Source organism: Diceros bicornis, chromosome 9, assembly GCF_020826845.1.
Source record: "Diceros bicornis minor isolate mBicDic1 chromosome 9, mDicBic1.mat.cur, whole genome shotgun sequence".
Lineage (NCBI taxonomy): Eukaryota > Metazoa > Chordata > Mammalia > Perissodactyla > Rhinocerotidae > Diceros > Diceros bicornis.
Window position 1 is genome coordinate 72235604 of NC_080748.1, and position 19516 is coordinate 72255119.

At 41.1% G+C, this 19516-nt stretch overlaps 1 protein-coding gene across 5 annotated transcripts in view; it reads right to left on the reverse strand.

Annotated features, from left to right (window-relative positions):
- Positions 1 to 19516, reverse strand: part of DZIP1 (DAZ interacting zinc finger protein 1) — a 57818-nt gene that overhangs the window by 29439 nt on the left and 8863 nt on the right. For all 5 annotated transcript variants that reach the window (XM_058548390.1, XM_058548388.1, XM_058548386.1 and 2 more), the window contains exons 6-10: positions 15159 to 15243; positions 12226 to 12350; positions 8865 to 9026; positions 5834 to 5971; positions 4053 to 4115 (exon numbers count right to left, since the gene is read on the reverse strand). In XM_058548390.1, the coding sequence (XP_058404373.1) occupies positions 4053 to 4115; positions 5834 to 5971; positions 8865 to 9026; positions 12226 to 12350; positions 15159 to 15243 (573 nt within the window). The remainder of the gene's footprint in view (positions 1 to 4052; positions 4116 to 5833; positions 5972 to 8864; positions 9027 to 12225; positions 12351 to 15158; positions 15244 to 19516) is intronic.

Here is a 19516-nt window from a genome sequence, read left to right on the forward strand (position 1 = left end):
CCAAGATGAGGGGTGAGGCACCTCACTCAGAACAGGGAAAGCCTCTCCTCCTTCCTCCAAATCACCAACAGTCAGTCTTTCTATCGCCACTTGCAGTGACCAAGTGTACAACTCTGCACCTTGCATTCTATTGCTGCCAGAAGGCCACTGAAATTCCCCCAACTGCCTGGAATACAAGGGGCTTTAAAGGAGCAAGGATTAAAAATCACCCCCTATTAACAAGGAAACCTGAATCTGGCCCTAAATACCAAGGCTATAAGATGCCTTGAGCAATAAGAGTAGGAACTTCAAATTATCTAAGGGCAGTGGTTCGAACCATGGATCCAAAACAGAATTGTCTAGGTTTTTTTTTTTTCCCCAAAACATGCATGTCCCAGACTTACCTACATAATCAGAACCTCAGGTTGTAGAGTTGGGCATGTGTATTCTGGAAAAGAGCCTCAGGTTAATCTGAAGTGTGTCCCTGGTTAGGAGCTACTCCCTTAGAGCATCTTGAAGGAAAGAAAGAATGTTCTTATAGAAAAGCAACCACTCTAAGTTGTCACTGTCTATTCTCCTCCCCAGCTGGCTAAGTGCCTAAAGCCTGACAGGTGAGCAAGGCAGCAAGGTAGACAGCATGGCCCTGAGGTTAAGAAGGCCTGGGTTCAAATGCCGTACTCATAACCACGCACAGCTCTTTTAACCTAGCTCTTCTGAACCCTACAATCAGCATTTCTCCATCCACAAAAACAAGGCTGAATGATCCCCTTTGTTGGTCTAGTGACTTGTCACCTTCATTCAGCAAATACTTAATGAGTGCCAACCACATTTTAGGCACATTATTGGATGTTGCGAATACGATGGAGAACTGAAGAGATAGAGCCCCTTCCTCAAAGGGCTAGTGATCTGGTTGGAGAGACAGACAATAAACAAGTAAACCAATAAGCAGATAAACTATTTAAAATAGTGATCAGAGCTACATTAGTGAAGTGATGAGAATAACAAAGGGAGGGGACTATCTACTTAGATGGAGTGGTCTCAGCTGACTTGCAAACCCAGGTCAGAGGAGGGTGTGGTAGGCAGAATTCTAAAATGGCCCTCAAGTTCGCACCCCCTAGAGTACACACCCTGATAATCCCTTCCCCTTGGGGTTATGGACTGAATGTTTGTGTCCTCCCAAAATTCACATGTTGAAGCCCTAACTCATAACGTGATGCTACTAGGAGATGGGGCCTATGGAGGTGATTAGGGTTAGACTGAGATAGGCAGGAAGCTAGACATGAGCTGCGAGCAGGGTGACTCCACCAGGTGCAATGTCCTAATTACCGGGCAGCAACTCTTCCGACGTGCAGCACTCCCCCCAACTCTGACCAAGAGTAGCCCCAAGCCTCATTACCCCTTCATTTGCATTGCGGTTTTGACTCCCCTTTGCAGGGAATCACCACCATGACAGTTCCGGAGACGCCTACGCAAGGAAAAAATCTCCCCCTCCCTATGTGGGGGTGGAGACAATGCCCCGACTGGCCCACATTCCAAGACCCTCACCTGCCCCCAGAACCCAACCTTTCAAAACCACTGGCCACCACAACTTTGGTGCAGTTGCTCCCCCTCGAGCCTGCCCACCCCTCCCCTTGGAGGTGTACTTTCGCTTTGCTAATAAATCCTCCTTTGTTAAAACTTCTGCTGTGTGTCCACTCTCAAATTCTTTTGTGTCCGTGGACCAAGAACCTGGGACCCCACCGCAGCAATCCGACTGATGCCAATGACAAGATGAAGTCATGAAGGTAGGGTCCTCAAGATGAAATTGGTGCCCTTCTAAGAAGAGACCAGAGCTTCCTCTCTTTCTCTCTCCGCCATATGAGGACACAGTTAGAAGGTGGCTGTTTGCAAGAGGGCTCTCACCAGGAACCAGGAATTGGCAAGCACCCAGACCGTGGAACCTCTCAGCCTCCAGAGCAGTCAGAAATAAATGTCTGTTGTTTAAGCCACCCAGTCTATGGTATTTTGTTATAGCAGCCCGAGCAGACTGAGACACTGGCTGGGTGGAATCTATGATGTGCTTCTAGCCAACAGAATACTGCAAAGGTGAAGGGACTTTACAGATGCAGTTAAAGTCCCTAATCTGCTGACTTTGAGTTAATGAAAAGGGAGATTACCCTGCATGGGTCTGTCTTATTCAGGTGAGCCCTTTAAAAGAAGTTCCAGGCTTTTCTTGAAGGGGAAGAATAAAAGCAAGAGGGATGCTTTCCTGCTGGCCTTAAAGAAGTCAACAACCAACTTGTGAACCGCCTGTGGAAAGGGGCAGCCTCAAGGAGCTGAGGGTCTCAATCCTCCAGTTCTCCATAAGGAAGTGCATATAGTCATGCGCCACATAATGACATTTCAGTCAATGATGGACCGCATATATGACGGTGGTCCCATACGATTACTACCATAAAGCCTAGGTGTGTACTAGGCTATATCATATAGGTTTAGTGTAAGTACACTCTGTATGCTTGCACAACGATGAAACTGCCTAATGACGCATTTCTCAGAACGTATCCCCATCATTAAGCATGACTATGTTGTCATTAACCAAACAAGCTTGGGAGGACCCTGAGCCCCAGATGAGAGCACAGACTGGCTGACACCTTGAATGCAGCTAGTGAGACCCTGAGCAGATGACCCGCCAAGCTGTGCCTGGATTCTTATCCCATTGAAACTGTGAGATAGTAAATTTGCGGTAATTTGCTACACAACAGAGAAAACTAAATCAAAGGGAAAGGAGCCAGCCACGTGAAGAGCAAGTGGAAGGACCTCCCAGCAGCTAAACCCATGTGTAAAAAGAGAAAAAGGCCACATGTTCTATAAATTACCAGAAGGCCACTGTAGCTAGAAAGAGTAGACTCGGAGACAGAGGATCAGGATGAGGCTGCAGCGGGGCCAGCAGCTAGCTTATTTTGTCCGGTCTACAGAGAGCAGATTAGGAAAAGGGAAGGTTGGAATTGAGAGACCAGTTATGGGGCCCTTTTAGAAATGGTGGGGGCTCGGTGGAGGGTAGAAACAATGGAAATGTACAGAAGAACATGGATATGAGATACACGGCAAGACCAGCTGATAGCCTGGAATCGGGGATTGAGGGAGAGAGGGGAACCAAGGCATGCATCTCAGTGGACTAGGATGCCGGTGGAGATGTCAAGTACAAAGCCGGCTCTCTCCTCTCTCAGAAGGGTGGCTTAGGCTGGAGAAATAAACATGGGCGTTACATCTACACAGAGCCACTACTCCACTTTAACAAACTCTCCCTGTTCAATCCAGAACTATGAGATATAACTTTCTGTTTTTCATAAGCCACCCTGTCTATGGTATCTTGTTATAGCAGCTGGTACAGACTAAGACACGGGGGATACAAAGAGCTACAAAATACATACAATTTAAAGTGAAAAAGTAAACAGAATTTTTCCTAAAGAAAACGATCTCAAATAAATCTACTTTAGGTGTTTTGCATCAGTGTGAAATCAATTTAACACTCAAATTTCTGATGTATTCAGCTGACAGGGAATCAGTGTTATAATTAAATTTTGTTTTCATTAAAATGATTTTAATGTGAACAATCCTTGCCTTTATTTAAAAATTATTCAGACTGCTGCTCCACGTGAAAAAACATTAGAAATATGTATTCAACAATGAAGAGATGATTAAATAACTTATGATACATCTATAAGATCATCAAGTGGCCATTAAAAATCATGATTTTGAAGAATATTTTAACATACAGGAAAATGTTTATGATATATGACAAGTATATAAAATTATAGATATAAAGCATAATTCAAAATTTCTAAGACTATATGGTATGGATTTCTAAACGTGTAGGAATGCAATATTTACAGCATAGAAAAAAGACTGAGAGAAATTATAACAAAGTTGTAGCAGTGGTTATCTTTGGTATTGGAATTGTAAGTAATTTTAATTTTTGTTACACATTTCTCCACGAATTTTATTAAGTGGACAAATACTACCTTTATTGTGAAGAAAAGCACATATTCTTTTCAAAAATGACCCACGAATAGGCCACTGGTTTCTTATCTTACCCGACCCTTCTCTTTCTTGTGTTCTTGATGAAGAGCTTGAACCCGTGCTGTCCACTTGCTTTCCTACGAAACAGCAAAACAAGAGGAATTTATGTGCAACTATAATAATGAAATCTAAATCTACTCAAGATGGAAGCTTCCTTTTTATTGGGTGCCTGTGAAACCCAACTACCTATTTGGTAAAATTTTAGCAGATATTTTTCAGAATATAGACAGTCAAAAATGTTTAAACACGTTTGCACTTGGTTTTAATCTTATATTCTAAGGCAGGGGTTAGCAGGCATTTTCTGTTAAGGGGCTGATAGTCAATATTTTAGGCTCTGGGGGCCAGATGACTCCGTCAATACCACTAGCAGTAGGAGAACAGCCATAGATAATACCTAAATGAATGGGCATGGCTATGTTCCAGTAAAATGTTATTTTCAAAAATGGATGCCAACTTGCCAACCTAAGAAGCTAAACGGAAAGACCAAGGTTTCTGAGTCCATGGGTTCTGAACTGACAACACATTCACAGGAAGGAAACAAGAAATTTAGGTGAGACCTTAGGATTTCATAACTGGGTCCTCAATTCATGAAAGACCAGCCTGCTGGGAGCAACTGTCAACAGTTCAGTTCAGAACATAATTCCTGGTCCCCTACCACATACCAGGCACCTTGCTGGGCCGTCCCTGGCAGGCTAGGAGAGGAATAAGAGACAAGCCCTGCCCTGTACAGGAGGAAAGTGGACATAACAAGAGAGAATTCCAATAATGTATATGTGGTCAGGTCCTGCTTGGGGGCTATAGGAATCCAATAACCCTCAGGTCCAGGACAACTCTCTAGAAGAGGTGCCATCCCAGCTGAATGAGTAAGTGACAGGTCCTGAAAACTGGGAGGTGCATGACAAAGAAAGCAGCAAGAGCAAAAGCAGAACACAGATGCCATGTCCTGGGAACCATGAGCTGTCTGGTGCCGCTGGGAGTGTTGAGGTAAAGCAAAGAACGGTGGGAGGTTAAACAGGGTCCAGATCCTCAGGGCCTTTGAATGCTGGTTAAGGGTTCTAGACTTTGTTCTGTGAAAAATGGGGAGCCGTTGAAGGCTTTTAGACAGGACAGTGACGTGGTCAGTCTGGCTGCAACACAGAAGGTAGATTTGGGGGAGGGAGGCAAGACATGAGCAGTAAAGCAAGAAACAGTGGCAGGAGTCCTTATTTCAAAACACATTTACTTTTTTTAATGACATATAATTGCTTTTTTTTTTAAATCCTGAATTCCTAAGCTTTAATCTCTATTTGTTTCCTGGTCTTCCCCTAAACCAGTATAACTAAAATAGCCAGGATGAAGACTGAGCTGATTACGGAGGTTCACTTACAAATGACTGTAATTACATTTGATAAATATAAAAGATCATCAGTTCACCAATATAGCCGTATATTTAAGCTCTAAAAATAAAGTTAATGCTTCAATACGCCTTTCTATGCCTTTTGAAAGTGGGACCAACATCTGAAATATGAAAAATAAATACTAAGGTAATACTAACCAATTCGAATAGATACTATGTTAAGAGAAAATGAAACAATTTTGCCAGTTGTTCTGTATCCACATCTATTAGTCAATCAACAAGCATCTAATGAACACTAATTATGAATTATACACGTATTAGGAGACAGGAAAAACAGAATTAGTCACCTTCATGGTCACTGAAGGAGACAAACACTTTTCCTATAGATGATGCTTGCTATAAATTACTTCACTAAGAAAAATTAGGCCTCTACTGCAGTTATCACCGACTTTTACATACCTGACTATCAAGAAGTTGCATCACATTTTGGAAATCCTGAGGATACTGAGGGCGTTCTTCTTTAAACTCATGGGCATCTTTTAACGTGCCTATGTTGGACTTGATCTGCATATTGGACTTCTGGATTTCTGACAATTGCTATAAAATAAAATTCAAAATCAAGTACAAATGTTTATATTTTTATAAGACTGAAACAGAGAATAAAACTGGGGAGCACGTAGCCACGCTTTAAAGCTGACTCTTCTACTGGACACTCCTCGTGCTTCCCGTCTTTCTTTCCAGTGCTTTTCCTGTTTTGTTTCTGACAACAAAAGAATGTGTACAGGGTGAAAAAGGGAAAGAAAACCTAACTTTCTAATCTTAGAGAATGGATCTTAAGAAATTTGATGGGCATGTAATAGTTTCCAGAAACAGAAGAACTGGGTGCAGCTGGTTCTCAAGATAATTTAGTGACGAGGCCAGCATCATCCAGGGACCACATCTGTGAATCCATTAGGGACACAAGGTCTAAATTTTACCCTTTGTTTGTATGTTAGTCCAAAAGTTACTAGCAGTAAACACCCTCAGAAAAGCATAGAAGGTAATATGTTAACTTCAAAAACAAAAGAGTGGGGGAGCAGAGTTCCCCACTGCTTAAGTCTGGGCCGCCTTCCTTTAAAGAGTACAGTATGCAATGGGGGGGAAAAGTAACTTTCCAGTGGAGAAACCTGACAAACACCACCTCAGACAGGTGATCAAGGTCAACACCAACAGTCATAAACCATGTAGACTGTGTACCCTTGATATGATGTGACGAAAATTGCCCTTTATCTCTGAGGTCGTCCTTCCTCCCAAAACCCATAAACTCAGTCTAACCATAAGAAAAATATCAGGTAAATTCCAATAGAGGGTCATCCTACAATATACCTGTTAAGTACTCCTCAAAATTGTCAAGGTCATCAAAAACAAGTCTGAGAAACTGTCAGAGACAAGAGGAGCCTAAGAAGACATGACAACTAAATGTAATGTGGTATCCTATCCTGGACAGGATCCTGGAGCAAAAAAATGACATCAGGTAAAAGCTAAAGAAATTAGAATAAAGTATGGGCTTTAATTAATACTAATGTATCAATATTGGTTCACTAATTGCAACAAATGTACCATATTAATATAAGATGTCAGTAATATGTAAAACTGTGAACAGAGTAGGAGAGGGGAGTTTATATGGAACTTTCTGTACTATTTTTCTGTAAACCTAAAACTATTCTAAAAAATAGTCTATTATCAATAATTTTAAAAACCCTCTATAGCCAAAAAGGGCAAATAACCCAAATGTCCATCAACTGATGAATGGACAAATAAAATAGAGCATATCCATACAATGGAATATCATTCAGCAATAAAAAAAGAATGAAATACTGATACCTACTACAACACGGATGAATCTTGAAAACATACTAAGTGAGAGAAGCCACTCACAAAAGATCACATATTGAAATGACTCGATTTATATGAAATGTCCAGAACAGGCAGATCCATAGAGACAGAAAGTAGATCCATGGTTTTCAAGGGCCTGGGGGGGAGGGAGGTGGGGAATGAGTGCTAATGGGTACAAGGTTTCTTCATTTAGAACAATGAAATGTTCTAAAATGACTGTGATGATGGTTGCATAACTTTGTGAACATACTAAAAATCACTGAATTGTACACTTTATGTGGATGAATTGTATGGTATGTGAACTATATCTCAATAAAGCTGTTTAAAAATAAAAGGTAGGAGTGGTAAAAAAAAAAAAAAAAAAGTCCTATGGGGGAAAAGTCCCATTCCACAATGATTCTGGGGGACGGGAGCAGGGGGCAGGACCATGGAGGGACTCTCAGGCAAAAGAAGTGTAATTGGCAGCTTATCACTAGGAAAAAAATGAGTGTGGCCTTGACGGGCAAGACGTCAGAAGCCAGTCTTGAATTGGTTAGGGTCAAAATCCATTACGGTGGGTAACATGGCATCCCACTTTGAGAAGGTGCCACAGATATGAGTCCAAGAGAGGCCTCTGGAGTAGAGGTGGTAAAAGAAACCATGGACAGAGAAATTACTACTGCCCAGGGATTTTCACGTGTTGTGAAATATTCTTCTTTTGACTTTTTTCAACCATTTAGAAATGCAAAAATCTTTCTTAGCTCGTGCGCCATACAAAAGGAGGTGGTACACCAGATTTAGTTCACAGGTCGTAGTTTGCCGACCCCTATGTGAGAGTTCAAGGCGTTTTAGAGAAGGATCTTAGCAGTATTCCAAAAAGATCCCTCTATTTTAGTTTATAAAACTTCTTGGCCCCTAGAGGGAGCTCAAGGACCTTCCCTCGCCTCCCTTGCTTCCTTTTCCCCAAGGATGACTCAGGACGGAGCTGCCCAGTGAGCTCAGTTAATTCCTAGCTGGAAGACACTGATTGGTCACTTTCTGAGGAAGGTGCTCACAGAGGTTAAGTTCCCACCCAGCGAGGCGCATCTCTGTCTATCATCCATGCCTGTGACTGATGAGTGTGGACCAAAGCTGCTCCCACAGGGAACGGGGGGCTTATTTAGCCACATCCTGCTCACTCAAACCCCGTCCTCCTCACCAGCCAGGCCTGGGTTTGAGGAAAGGGCCTGGCAAAGGTTCTCCCTCTGGCTTTCTGGGTCGGCTGTCTTCTCCTCCCACGTTGGTGATCTGTGTCAGCCTTTCTGAAAAGTTCCAAAACTCAGGGAGGGGTTTATGGTTTAAGGCTATCTAAACCTAACAAGCTAAGGAAAGAGGGACCATCTTCTCTGATCCAACCAAATGTACCAAGTGTTCTGCACTGGCATTTGGGACCAAAGCTCCCACTCTCAATGAAATGACTTTTCTCACTTGCTCGGTCTTCCATAGGCTTTGAGCTCCCAATACTTTCAGGGGGAGGGGTGTTGGCCAGGGCATGATAAAGAACTTATGGATCCACGGGCCATAATGCCATTCTAATGCTACCTCTCAAGGCAACAACTCTACCAATGCTATAAGGACTTCAAGGTTTAATACTTACGTATTCTAATGCTGAATTCTTAGAAGTTAATTCTTTAAACTCCTTCATAAACATTTCCTTGACTTTTTCCATTTCATCAACTAGTTTCTCCTTTTCTTCTTCTTTCCATCTATCAAATAACTTCAGAAATTCTTCCTCTTTTGTTTTCTGCATTTCATATTCCTGAAATTATTTTAATACATGGCTTTAAAAGTTCTGATATGAAGCAAATATGTAAAGTTTTAAATGAATGGATGTAGCTTCACCTCAAATGTGTCAGCTAGTATTGCATATTTCAGTTAGGCTTGCAATAACACTTCGTATAATGGCAGGTCTGTGCACAATGATTTTTCTAAACCAAAGGCAGCACACAACAACATTTTGCCCTTACATCTCTTAAAATACAAACACAGAGCCCCAAAGTCACAAGAGTTCTATGATCTGTGAATCTGTATAGTAGATATGCAATATACATAAAATGCAAACATACTTTAAAAGAAAAAGCCTAGTGAGCAGAAAAACCTTTCTTGATACCAGATCAACTTGGGTAGAGAAGCCCCATCTCATCCTCAAAAAACACAAACTCATATTTATATGAGCTAAATTCGAGGTCTAGCTGATCAACCTTTGATTTCTTGATGACCTTCGGTTTTTTTTCCCTAACTGGGGACTTGAACAACCCTATGAACAAACTTGACCTAACAAACATAGAGAACACCGCAACCAAGAACAGCAGGATACACATTCTTGATAAATGCACATGCAAGATTCACCAGGATAGACCATATATTAGGCCATAAAATGATTCTCAATAAATTTAAAAAGACTGAAATCATGCAAAGTACCTTCTCGAACCACAAGGGAATGAAGCCAGAAATCAATAACAGAAGGAAAACCAGAAAATCCACAAATACTAAAAAATTAAAGAACATATTCTTAAACAACCAATAGGTCAATGAAAAACTCAAAAGGGAAATTAGAAAATATTTTGAGATGAATGAAAATGAAAACACAACATACCAAAAAAGGGAAGCAGCCAAATCAGTGCTTAGAGGGAAATTTATAGCTATAAATGCCTACATTAAAAAAGAAAGATCTCGGGGCCAGCCAGGTGGTGTAGTGGTTAAGTTCACGCACTCTGCTTTGGCGGCCCAGGGTTCGTAGGTTTGGATACTGGGCATGGACCTACGCACTGCTTATCAAGCCATGCTGTGTCAGGCATCTCACATAAAGTAGAGGAAGATGGGCACAGATGTCAGCCCAGGGCCAATCTTCGTTGGCAAAAAGAGGAGGATTGGCAATAGATGTTAGCTCAGGGCTAATCTTCCTCACCAAAAAAAAAAAAAAGACAGAAAGAAAGATCTCAAGAGACAAAGGAGGTCATATAATGAATGTTAAAGGGGTCAATTCACCAAGAACATATAAGAATTGTAAATATTTATGCATCCAATATTGGAGCACCTAAATCTATAAAGCAAATACTAACAGAACTAAAAGGAGAAATAAACAGCAATCCATCCACATGAAAAAAATTAGGAAACAGAGGATTTGAACAACTCTATAGACCAAATGGACCTAACAGACATACACAGAAAATTCCATCCAACAGCAGCTGAATACACATCTTTTCAAGCACACATGGAACATTCTCCAGAATAGATTGTATGTTAGGTCACAAAACAAGTCTTAATAAATTCAAGAAGATTGAAATCTTATCAAGTATCTTTTCTGACAGCAATGATTTAACACTAGAAATCAGTAACAGGAGGAAAATTCACAAATATGTGAAAATTAAACAACACACTCCTGAACAACCAATGGATCAAAGAAGAAATCAAAAGGGAAATCAAAAAATACATTGAGGGGCCAGCCCAGTGGCGTAGTGATTGAGTTCATGAGCTCTGCTTTGGCAGCCTGGGGTTCACAGGTTCGGATCCTGGGTGCGGACCTACGCACCGCTTATCAAGCCATGCTGTGACAAGCGTCCCACATATAAAGTAGCGGAAGATGGGCACGGATGTTAGCCCAGGGCCAATCTTCCTCACACACACACACACAAATATATATATATATATATATATAGAGAGAGAGAGAGAGAGAGGGGGACAGAGAGGGAGAGAGAGAGACTGGGGCCAGCCCGGTGGCGCAGCAGTTAAGTTCGCACATTCCACTTTGGCAGCCCCAGGTTCGATGGTTCGGATCCTGGGCGTGGACTTACTCACCGCTCATCAAGCCATGCTGAGGTGGCATCCCACATAGAAGAACTAGAAGGACCTACAACTAGGATATACAACTATGTATTGGGGGTTTTGGGGAGAAAAAAGAAAAAAAGAGGAAGACTGGCCACAGATGGTAGCTCAGTGCCAATCTTCCTCAAAAAAAAATTAATTAATTTAAAAAATTAAAAAAGTAATTTGTTAAAAAAAACTTCAACTCAAGAACTATTAAGGGCCGGCCCCGTGGCTTAGCGGTTAAGTGCGTGCGCTCCACTGCTGGCGGCCCGGGTTCAGATCCCAGGTGCGTACCGACGCACCGCTTCTCCGGCCATGCTGAGGCCACGTCCCACATACAGCAACTGGAAGGATGTGCAGCTATGACATACAACTATCTACTGGGGCTTTGGAGAGAAAAAATAAATAAATAAAATCTTTAAAAAAAAAAAAAAGAACTATTAAAAAATATACATATATAGAGAGAGACACAAACAAAAATGGAAGTGCAACATACCAAAACTTATGGGATGCAGCAAAAGGAGTTCTAAGCAAAAAGCTGAAAGCTATAAATTCTTACATTAAGAAAAAAGAAAGATCTCAAATAAACAATGTAACATAACACATCAAAGAACTAGAAAACAAGAAGAACAAATTAAGCCCCAAGTTAGCAGAAGGAAGGAATAACAAAGATTAGAGCAGAAATAAAAATAGAGAATGAGAAAACAATAGAAGAGATCAATGAAACTAAGAGCTGGTGTTTTGAAAAGATAAAAAACTTGACAAACCTTTAGCTAGACTAACCAAGAAAAAAAAGAGAGAAGACTCAAATAAATAAAATTATAAATGAAAGAGGAGACATTACAACTGATACCAAAGAATTACAAAGCATCATAAGAGACTACTATGAACAATTATAAGCCAACAAACTGGACAATCTAGAAGAATGGATAAATTCTTAGAAACACACAACCTACCAAGACTGAATCATGTAGAAATAGAAAATCTAAACAGACCAATAATAAGTAAGGAGATTGAATCAGTAATTAAAAACCTCTCAACAAAGAAAAGCCAGGACCAGCTGGTTTCACTGGTGAATTCTAACAAACATTTAAAGGGAATTAACGCAAATTCTTCCCAACATACCATTGTTTTGGAATCTAGTATCGTACCTTAGAGAATCTGACTGCATGGGCGTGCTGGGCAGCCTCTAGCTGAGACTTGGTGAGCTGCAGCTGCTCCTTCAACATGTCAATCTCATTTTGGAGCTTATCAGTTTGCACTGTTTTCTTATACTCTGTTGCAACAGAAATATCTTGTTAAAATACTATCTCTTATGAAACCTACCGGAAAACTTATGGGGTACAGTCCTATTGATAAAACAAAGACAAAGGAAATAGCTCTTACTTGGGATATTATTACTTTATTCATGCCACATGGGCCAATTTTTGCTCTTTAGTGTTTATTTGCAGCCCTTTGTATTACTGGGCACTGAATTATTTTTAGCAGATTCTTTCAGCCACTGTGTTGGATTATCCTACAGTGACTGTGTGAGAGCCCATTCAGGGAGCAGTAACCGTGACAAGGAATAATTTTGGCTGCTTTGACCCAATGGCACTCTGGGCTCTTCTTCAACGCCTGTCTCAATTAGAGAAGGGAAGCAAGAGCTTCCACTGTAGCTACCACCATATTGAAATCTCTATGGTCACCATCCTTGTGGCTCCCACCAAACTCTCCTGAGAACCCTATCAGTGCTAAGACAAGCAGAGGCTGGCATTCAAAATGCAAACTCGGGCCATAACCCGTCCACGGGGCAAAAACGAAATACTGAAAAGTTGTAAAAGGAAGCAACAAGTGAAGGGAAGAATACTTATGTACATGTACTTACATGCAGATGTACACATGACTGAATGGATATACATGTGTCTGTGAGTGTAGACATGAAAGGTATGGAAACCAAAGTAGAAAGTCAGAATCTCAAAGATGACCTGAAGAAATAATACTCATTTCAGAGTCTGAAATACTCTCTGAAAGGAGTATGCGACAGAATAAGATACTGAAACAGAAGAGGAAGAAGGTCAGTTTCACACTGAAGAATGGTAGATTAATTAAAATATTTAATCTCTCCAGTTTCTCCAATATGTTGCTAAATTGTATCAGCGGTCCATGGCTTATAAATGGAATTTTATGCTGTTCATATTGTTTATACAAAGCTTAGCTATTTCCTAAATAAATCTATTTACCTGAATTAGGCAGGAATGGAAACAGACTGGCGCAAAAGGGAGGCGAAAGCAAGCACTGAGTAACAAGCTGGAAGTACACACGTTTAGATAGTGGAAACATTTCAACTCTGTGGCAATCTGCAGAATGCTCTGATCTGCTCATGGAGAAATAGGCCTTGCATTCTCTGCTTTTGAGAACATTTAAACAGTCGGAAATCTGGTTCCTCGGTAAGCCACAGAACCCCTCCCCTCGCTTGCTTCTTCAATTTCTCTCTCTATATATTGGTTAATTCACATCAGCACCCAAACACATCCTAGCATCTCCTACATCAAACAAAACAAAAATTTTCCCTTGGTCCCACATTTCCCTTCAGGTGACGCCTCATGTCTCTGCTTTCCTTCCCAGTAAACATTACTGAAATAAATGTCTGTAATTGACATGACCACTTCCTGGCCTGATTCTTGCTCAGCTCATCCAGTGGGGCTTTATCTCCACCAATACAATGAAGCTGCCATGTCAAGGTCACCAACAGCCATGGTGACAACAATGGTCAGTTCTCAGTCTTCATCTTACTTTGTGCCTCAGAAACATTTGATACAACTGACCACAGCCTCCTTTTTGAAACACTTACTTCCCTTGGTTTCTATGACAACACACTCCCCACGTTTCCCTCTTGCGTCGATAACTGCTATTTCTCACTCTCCTCTGCTGCTCCTCCTGAGCTCCTAGTGCTGGGAGAGCCTCAGGCCTGGCCCTCAGCCATCTTTTCTCTCTGTCTAGGTGATCTCATCCAGCCCAGCTCTGCTAACAACTCTCAGGTTTATATCTCCAGCCTGGGTCTCCACCTTGACCTCCAGCCTCCAGCATCTCCACTTGCATGGTGATTGTATGTGTGACTTTTACCCACAGCCAACACAGTCTCTCCATTCTCCTTCCTCCCTTAATCTGCTTCCCGCCTCTGGGTCCCCATCTTGGTAAGCATCATTGCTATCCACCCAAACGTACAGGACAAAAACTTAGGACCATCTTTGCGTCATCTCTTCGTCTCACGCTGAGTCATATCTCTGCGGGCTCTGTGTCCGGAGTATATCCGCTCCATCTTCACTTCTCTCATTCTCCCCAGTACCATCCTGATCTGGCTGCCATCTTCTCTCATGGGCTACTCTTGTAGCCTCCTCACTCCTCCACCATTGCCCCCACAACTAAAGCGGTCATTTTAAGGTACAAATGAGACCATGTCCTTCCCTACTTAAAACCCTCCAGTGGCTTCCCATTATGCTTATAAAAATACCCACATTACTGCCAGGGTGTTTGAGGCCCCATGTGAGCTGGCCCCTTCCTTTCTAACACCACCACACGCCACTGCCTTGCTCTCTCTACTCCACCAACTTTCTATCTGCTCCCCTCACACCCCTCACAACCAGAGTTCCCCTTGCCTGGGATATTCATTTTCCAGATTTTCCCCAGGCTGGGGACCTCCTCATCATTCCGGTCTCTGATCAAATATCCTCCTTAGTGAGGCCTTGGCTGACCACCTGGAGTCACTCTTCATCTCATTCTCCTGCTGAATTTTCTTCGTTGCATTTGCCACCATTTGAAAAGAATCTCTCACTCATTTGTTTAAGCATGTCTCCTCCGACCCTCCCATTAGAACGCAAGACTCGAGAGAGCAGGACTTGGTCTGTTTCACTTGTGGCTGCATCTCTAGCCCCTAGCATGGTGCATGGCACAAAGTAGGGGCTCAATAATTACTTAACGAGTGAATAAGGACTGCAACAATTTCTTTTAAAAGGATTGAGAGATGCACTGGACCATGTCTCACTGAAAAAAGAAAAAGGTACCAGAAAGAAAACAGCTCTTTGAAGTTGAGCTCATTACTTACCCAGGTGAGAATCTTCAGGGTGGCGACGCTGGATATGACTTTGTAGAAAAGCTTGGTTCATAAAGGCCTTGTCACAAAAATGGCACTGAAAAGGAGAGAGCAACAAATCCAAGTGTCTGTAACGACTGTCCTTCCACTTAATTTCAATTAAAATTTGGGTACCTGAAGCAGTACCTCTTGGGGGCTTTCCCCTAAAAGATACCGTCCTGGTCAATGTTACTGAAAGCATGACTAAAAAGACAAATACAAAACCAGGATATGCTTCCCAAACTGAGCACAAGGCAGTGAAAAGCATCTCTTGACAGTTAATGTAGCCCTTCATGGTAGTTTCTGGAACCCCTGAAGCTGCTCCGGTTATACTGGTAGTTCCCAGCCTGTCACCACCAACTTGTTCAGGACACTCCAGCCATGCTAACTTTCTTTCTGTCCCTCAAGTAGGCCAACTTCAGAGCCTTTGCATGAGCTAGTCCCCTGCCAGAATCTTCCCCAAATCTTCCCATGGCTGGCTCCTTCCTGACATTGATGTCGTTTACGGAGCATCTTCCACACTGGGGATGAGCAGCACGTCCTCAACAAGATCTTCCCGGATGATCCTCCCACCCACCCATCACCATCCCATCACATTGTCTTATTTTCATCATTGTACATCTCACAGTTAATATTTTCACATTTAATTACTTGTTTATTGTCTCCAGCCCAATCCCTCCAGGTTCTAGAATGCCAGCTTCCTGAGAGCATGGACTCCATCTTATTCACAGCTTCATTTTCAGAGCCCAGTACTACTAAATGATTGAACAAATGCTTGGAAATATCTGGCCTACTAAAATGAATTTACTGAGGGAAAAAAATCAATTCCACCAATATCTTTTTTTCACTTTAACACTGATTCAGACTTTAAGCAAAAATTTAACTTGCTTCATCTATATCCTCACCCCTGGATTATTCTGAAGTAAATCCGGGACTTATATATTTTATTGGTCAATATTTCAGAATCTATCTCTAAAAGATAAAAGCTTTCTTTTAACACAATTATAATATCATTATTCTACCTTTAAAAATGTATAAATTTTTACATTTAAAAATAAAAATTTTTATTTAAAAATAAAAATTAATATCAACAAATATGCAACCACTTATTTTTTCCCCAGTATTTCCCACATTGTTTTAGAAAAAATTTTTACAGTTTGTTTTGAATCAGGATCCAAATAAGGCCTATATCTTAATTCTCTTTTAGTTCTTAGGTTGCCCCTCAATCTCTCTTTTTTCCTTGCAATTCTTTTGCTAAAGAGAATGAACAAATGTCCTGCAGAGTTTCTCTCAGTTTGGATTTTGCTGTTTCATCTCCATTATGCCATTTACATGTGCTTCTATTCCCTATATTGTCTTCCTCTTAATCAGTATAACTGCATCTGGACTCCAGGTTCTAGTTTCCTAGAAAACCATCACTATAGTATATTTCCCAGCATTGCATTTCAGAGACTCTTTAAAGCATCTTTTCAAGGGGCCAGCCCCGTGGCGTAGCAGTTAAGTGTGTGCTCTCCACTACTGGAGGCCCGGGTTTGGATCCCGGGTGTGCACCAAGGCACCGCTTGTCAGGCCATGCTGTGGCAGCGTCCCACATAAAGTGGAGGAAGATCGGCACGGATGTTAGCTCAGGGCCAGTCTTCCTCAGCAAAAAGAGGAGGATTGGCATGGATGTTAGCTCAGGGCTGCTCCTCCTCACCAAAAAAAATCAAATAAATAAAAGCATCTTTTCAGCCTTCTCTGCTCATGATGATGGCTCTGGTTCCCTCACAGTACTTTAGGGACTGCCCACACTGACTCTGATTTAAGTGCGGGCTCTAGCACTACGCACAGCACTGGAGAAAGGAAAGGATGAGGACACCTGGAAAACCTAACTTTCAATTTCTAAAAATGGAAAATATATATTTTAACTATTTGAATAATACACAAGAGTCATGAGCTCAGGATAAGAAGGGGTTCCTACTCCAAAAAGAAAAGACTGACATGTTGACTACATCAAAAGGGAAAACTTCTGTATGACAAAAGATACCAAAACAAAGCTAAGAGACTTCCATTTGCCGAATCCACATCTAAGGAGCTTGGAAATTGTCACTTAATCCTAACAACAAGTAAAAAGTTGAACAGACTAAAAAATCAACAACTCTTCTTAGATCTGTGAGAGGGGAGGACACAGAGCAAACCTCTGCCCCCAAGTTTGAGAGACAGACAGGTGAATACAGGGAGTCAGGGCTTACTGGAGTAGAGATGCACCAACAAAAACCTCTCCAGGAACCAGTGCCAGGGTAGGAAACCCGAACTGTAAATGACAAATTGCTGGAGGCTCAGAGTGGGTGACAGGTCTGAGAGTTAAAACCTCCAGGGGAGAAAGGAACTTCCTCAACTTGGAAAAGATTATCTACAAAAACCTAGAGCTAACATCATTCTTAATGGTGAGAAACCTGAAGTTTTCCCACTATGATCAGGGATAAGGTAAGGATGTCCCCTTTTACCACTGCTTTTCAACACTGTACTGGAAGTCCTCACAAATGCAATAAGGCAAAAAAGGGAAATAAAAGGTATACAGACTGTGAAGGAGGACAGAGAACCGTCTTTGTTTGCAGACAACATGACTGTCTATGTAGAAAATCCAAAAGAATTGACAAAAAAAACTCCTGGAACTAATAACCAAGTATAACAAAGTCGCAGGATACAAGGTTAATATACAAAAGTCAATTGCTTTCCTATATACCAGCAATGAACCAGTGGAATTTGAAATTAAAAACACCATACCATTTACATTAGCATTCCCCAAAATGAAATACTTAGGTATAAATCTAACAAAATATGTACAAGATCTATATGAGGAAAGCTATAAAATTCTGATGAAACAAAATCACAGAAAAGCTAAATAAATGGATATCTATGTTAATGAATAGGAAGATTCAATATTGTTAAGATGTCAGGTCTTCCCAATTTGATCTATAGATTCAATGCAATCCCAATCAAAATCCCATCAAGTTGTTTTGTGAATAGCAACAAACTGATTCAAAAGTGTATATGGAAAGGCAGAAGACCCAGAATAGCCAACACAATATTGAAGGAGAAGGACAAAGCTGGAACACTGACACTACTAACTTTAAGACTTTCTGTAAGATACAGTAATCAAGACAGTGTGGTATTGGCTAAACAACAGACAAATAGGTAAACAGAACAGAATAGAAAGTCCAGAAACAAACCCACATAATTATAGTCCATTGATCTTTGACAAAAAAGCAAAAGCAATACAATGGAATAAAGATAGCCTCTTCAACAATGGTGCTGGAATAACTGGACATCCACATGCGGAAAAAAAAAAAATCAATGTAGACACAGACCTTATATCCTTCACAAAATCTAACTCAAAATGGATCACAGACCTAAATGTAAAATGCAAAGCTATAAAACCCCTAGAAAATAACAGAGGAGAAAACCTAGGTGACCTTGGGTATGGTGAAGTCTTTTTAGATACAACACTAAAGACATGATCCATGAAAGAAATAAGTGATAAGCAGGACTTCACTAAAGTTAAATACTTCTGCTCTGCAAAAAACTATGTCAAGAGAATGAAAACACAAGCCACAGATTGGGAGAAAACATTTGCAAATCACACAACTGATAAAGGGTTGTTATCCAAAATATATAAAGAACTCTCGGGCCAGCCCCATGGCCTAGTGGTTAAGTGCACTCCGGTGCACTCCGCTTTGGCGGCCCAGGTTTGCTTCCCAGGCATGGACCTACACCACTCATTGGTGGCCAGGCTGTGGGGGCAACCCACGTACAAAAAAATAGAGGAAGACCAGCACAGATGTTAGCTCAGGGCAAATCTTCCTCAAGCAAAAAGAGGAAGATTGGCAATGGATGTTAGCTCAGGGCCAATCTTCCTCAGGGAAACAAAAAAGAACTCTTAAAACTTAACAAAAAGAAAACAAACAACCCAACTAAAAAATGGACTGAAGACCTTAACAGACACCTCACCAAAGAAGCTATACAGATGGCAAATAAGCATATGAAAAGATGTCCCACATACTATGTCATCAGGGAAATGCAAATAAAAACAATGAGATATCACTACACACCTGTCAGAATGGCCAAAATACAGAGCACTGAGGACACCAAATGTTGACAAGGATGTAGAGCAATAGGAACTCTCACTCATTGCTGGTGGGAATGGAAAATGACACAGACACTTTGGCATTTCTTATAAAACTAAACATACTCTTTTTTTTTAATTTTTTTTTTAATTTTTATTTATTTATTTATTTCCCCCAAAGCCCCAGTAGATAGTTGTATGTCATAGCTGCACATCCTTCTAGTTG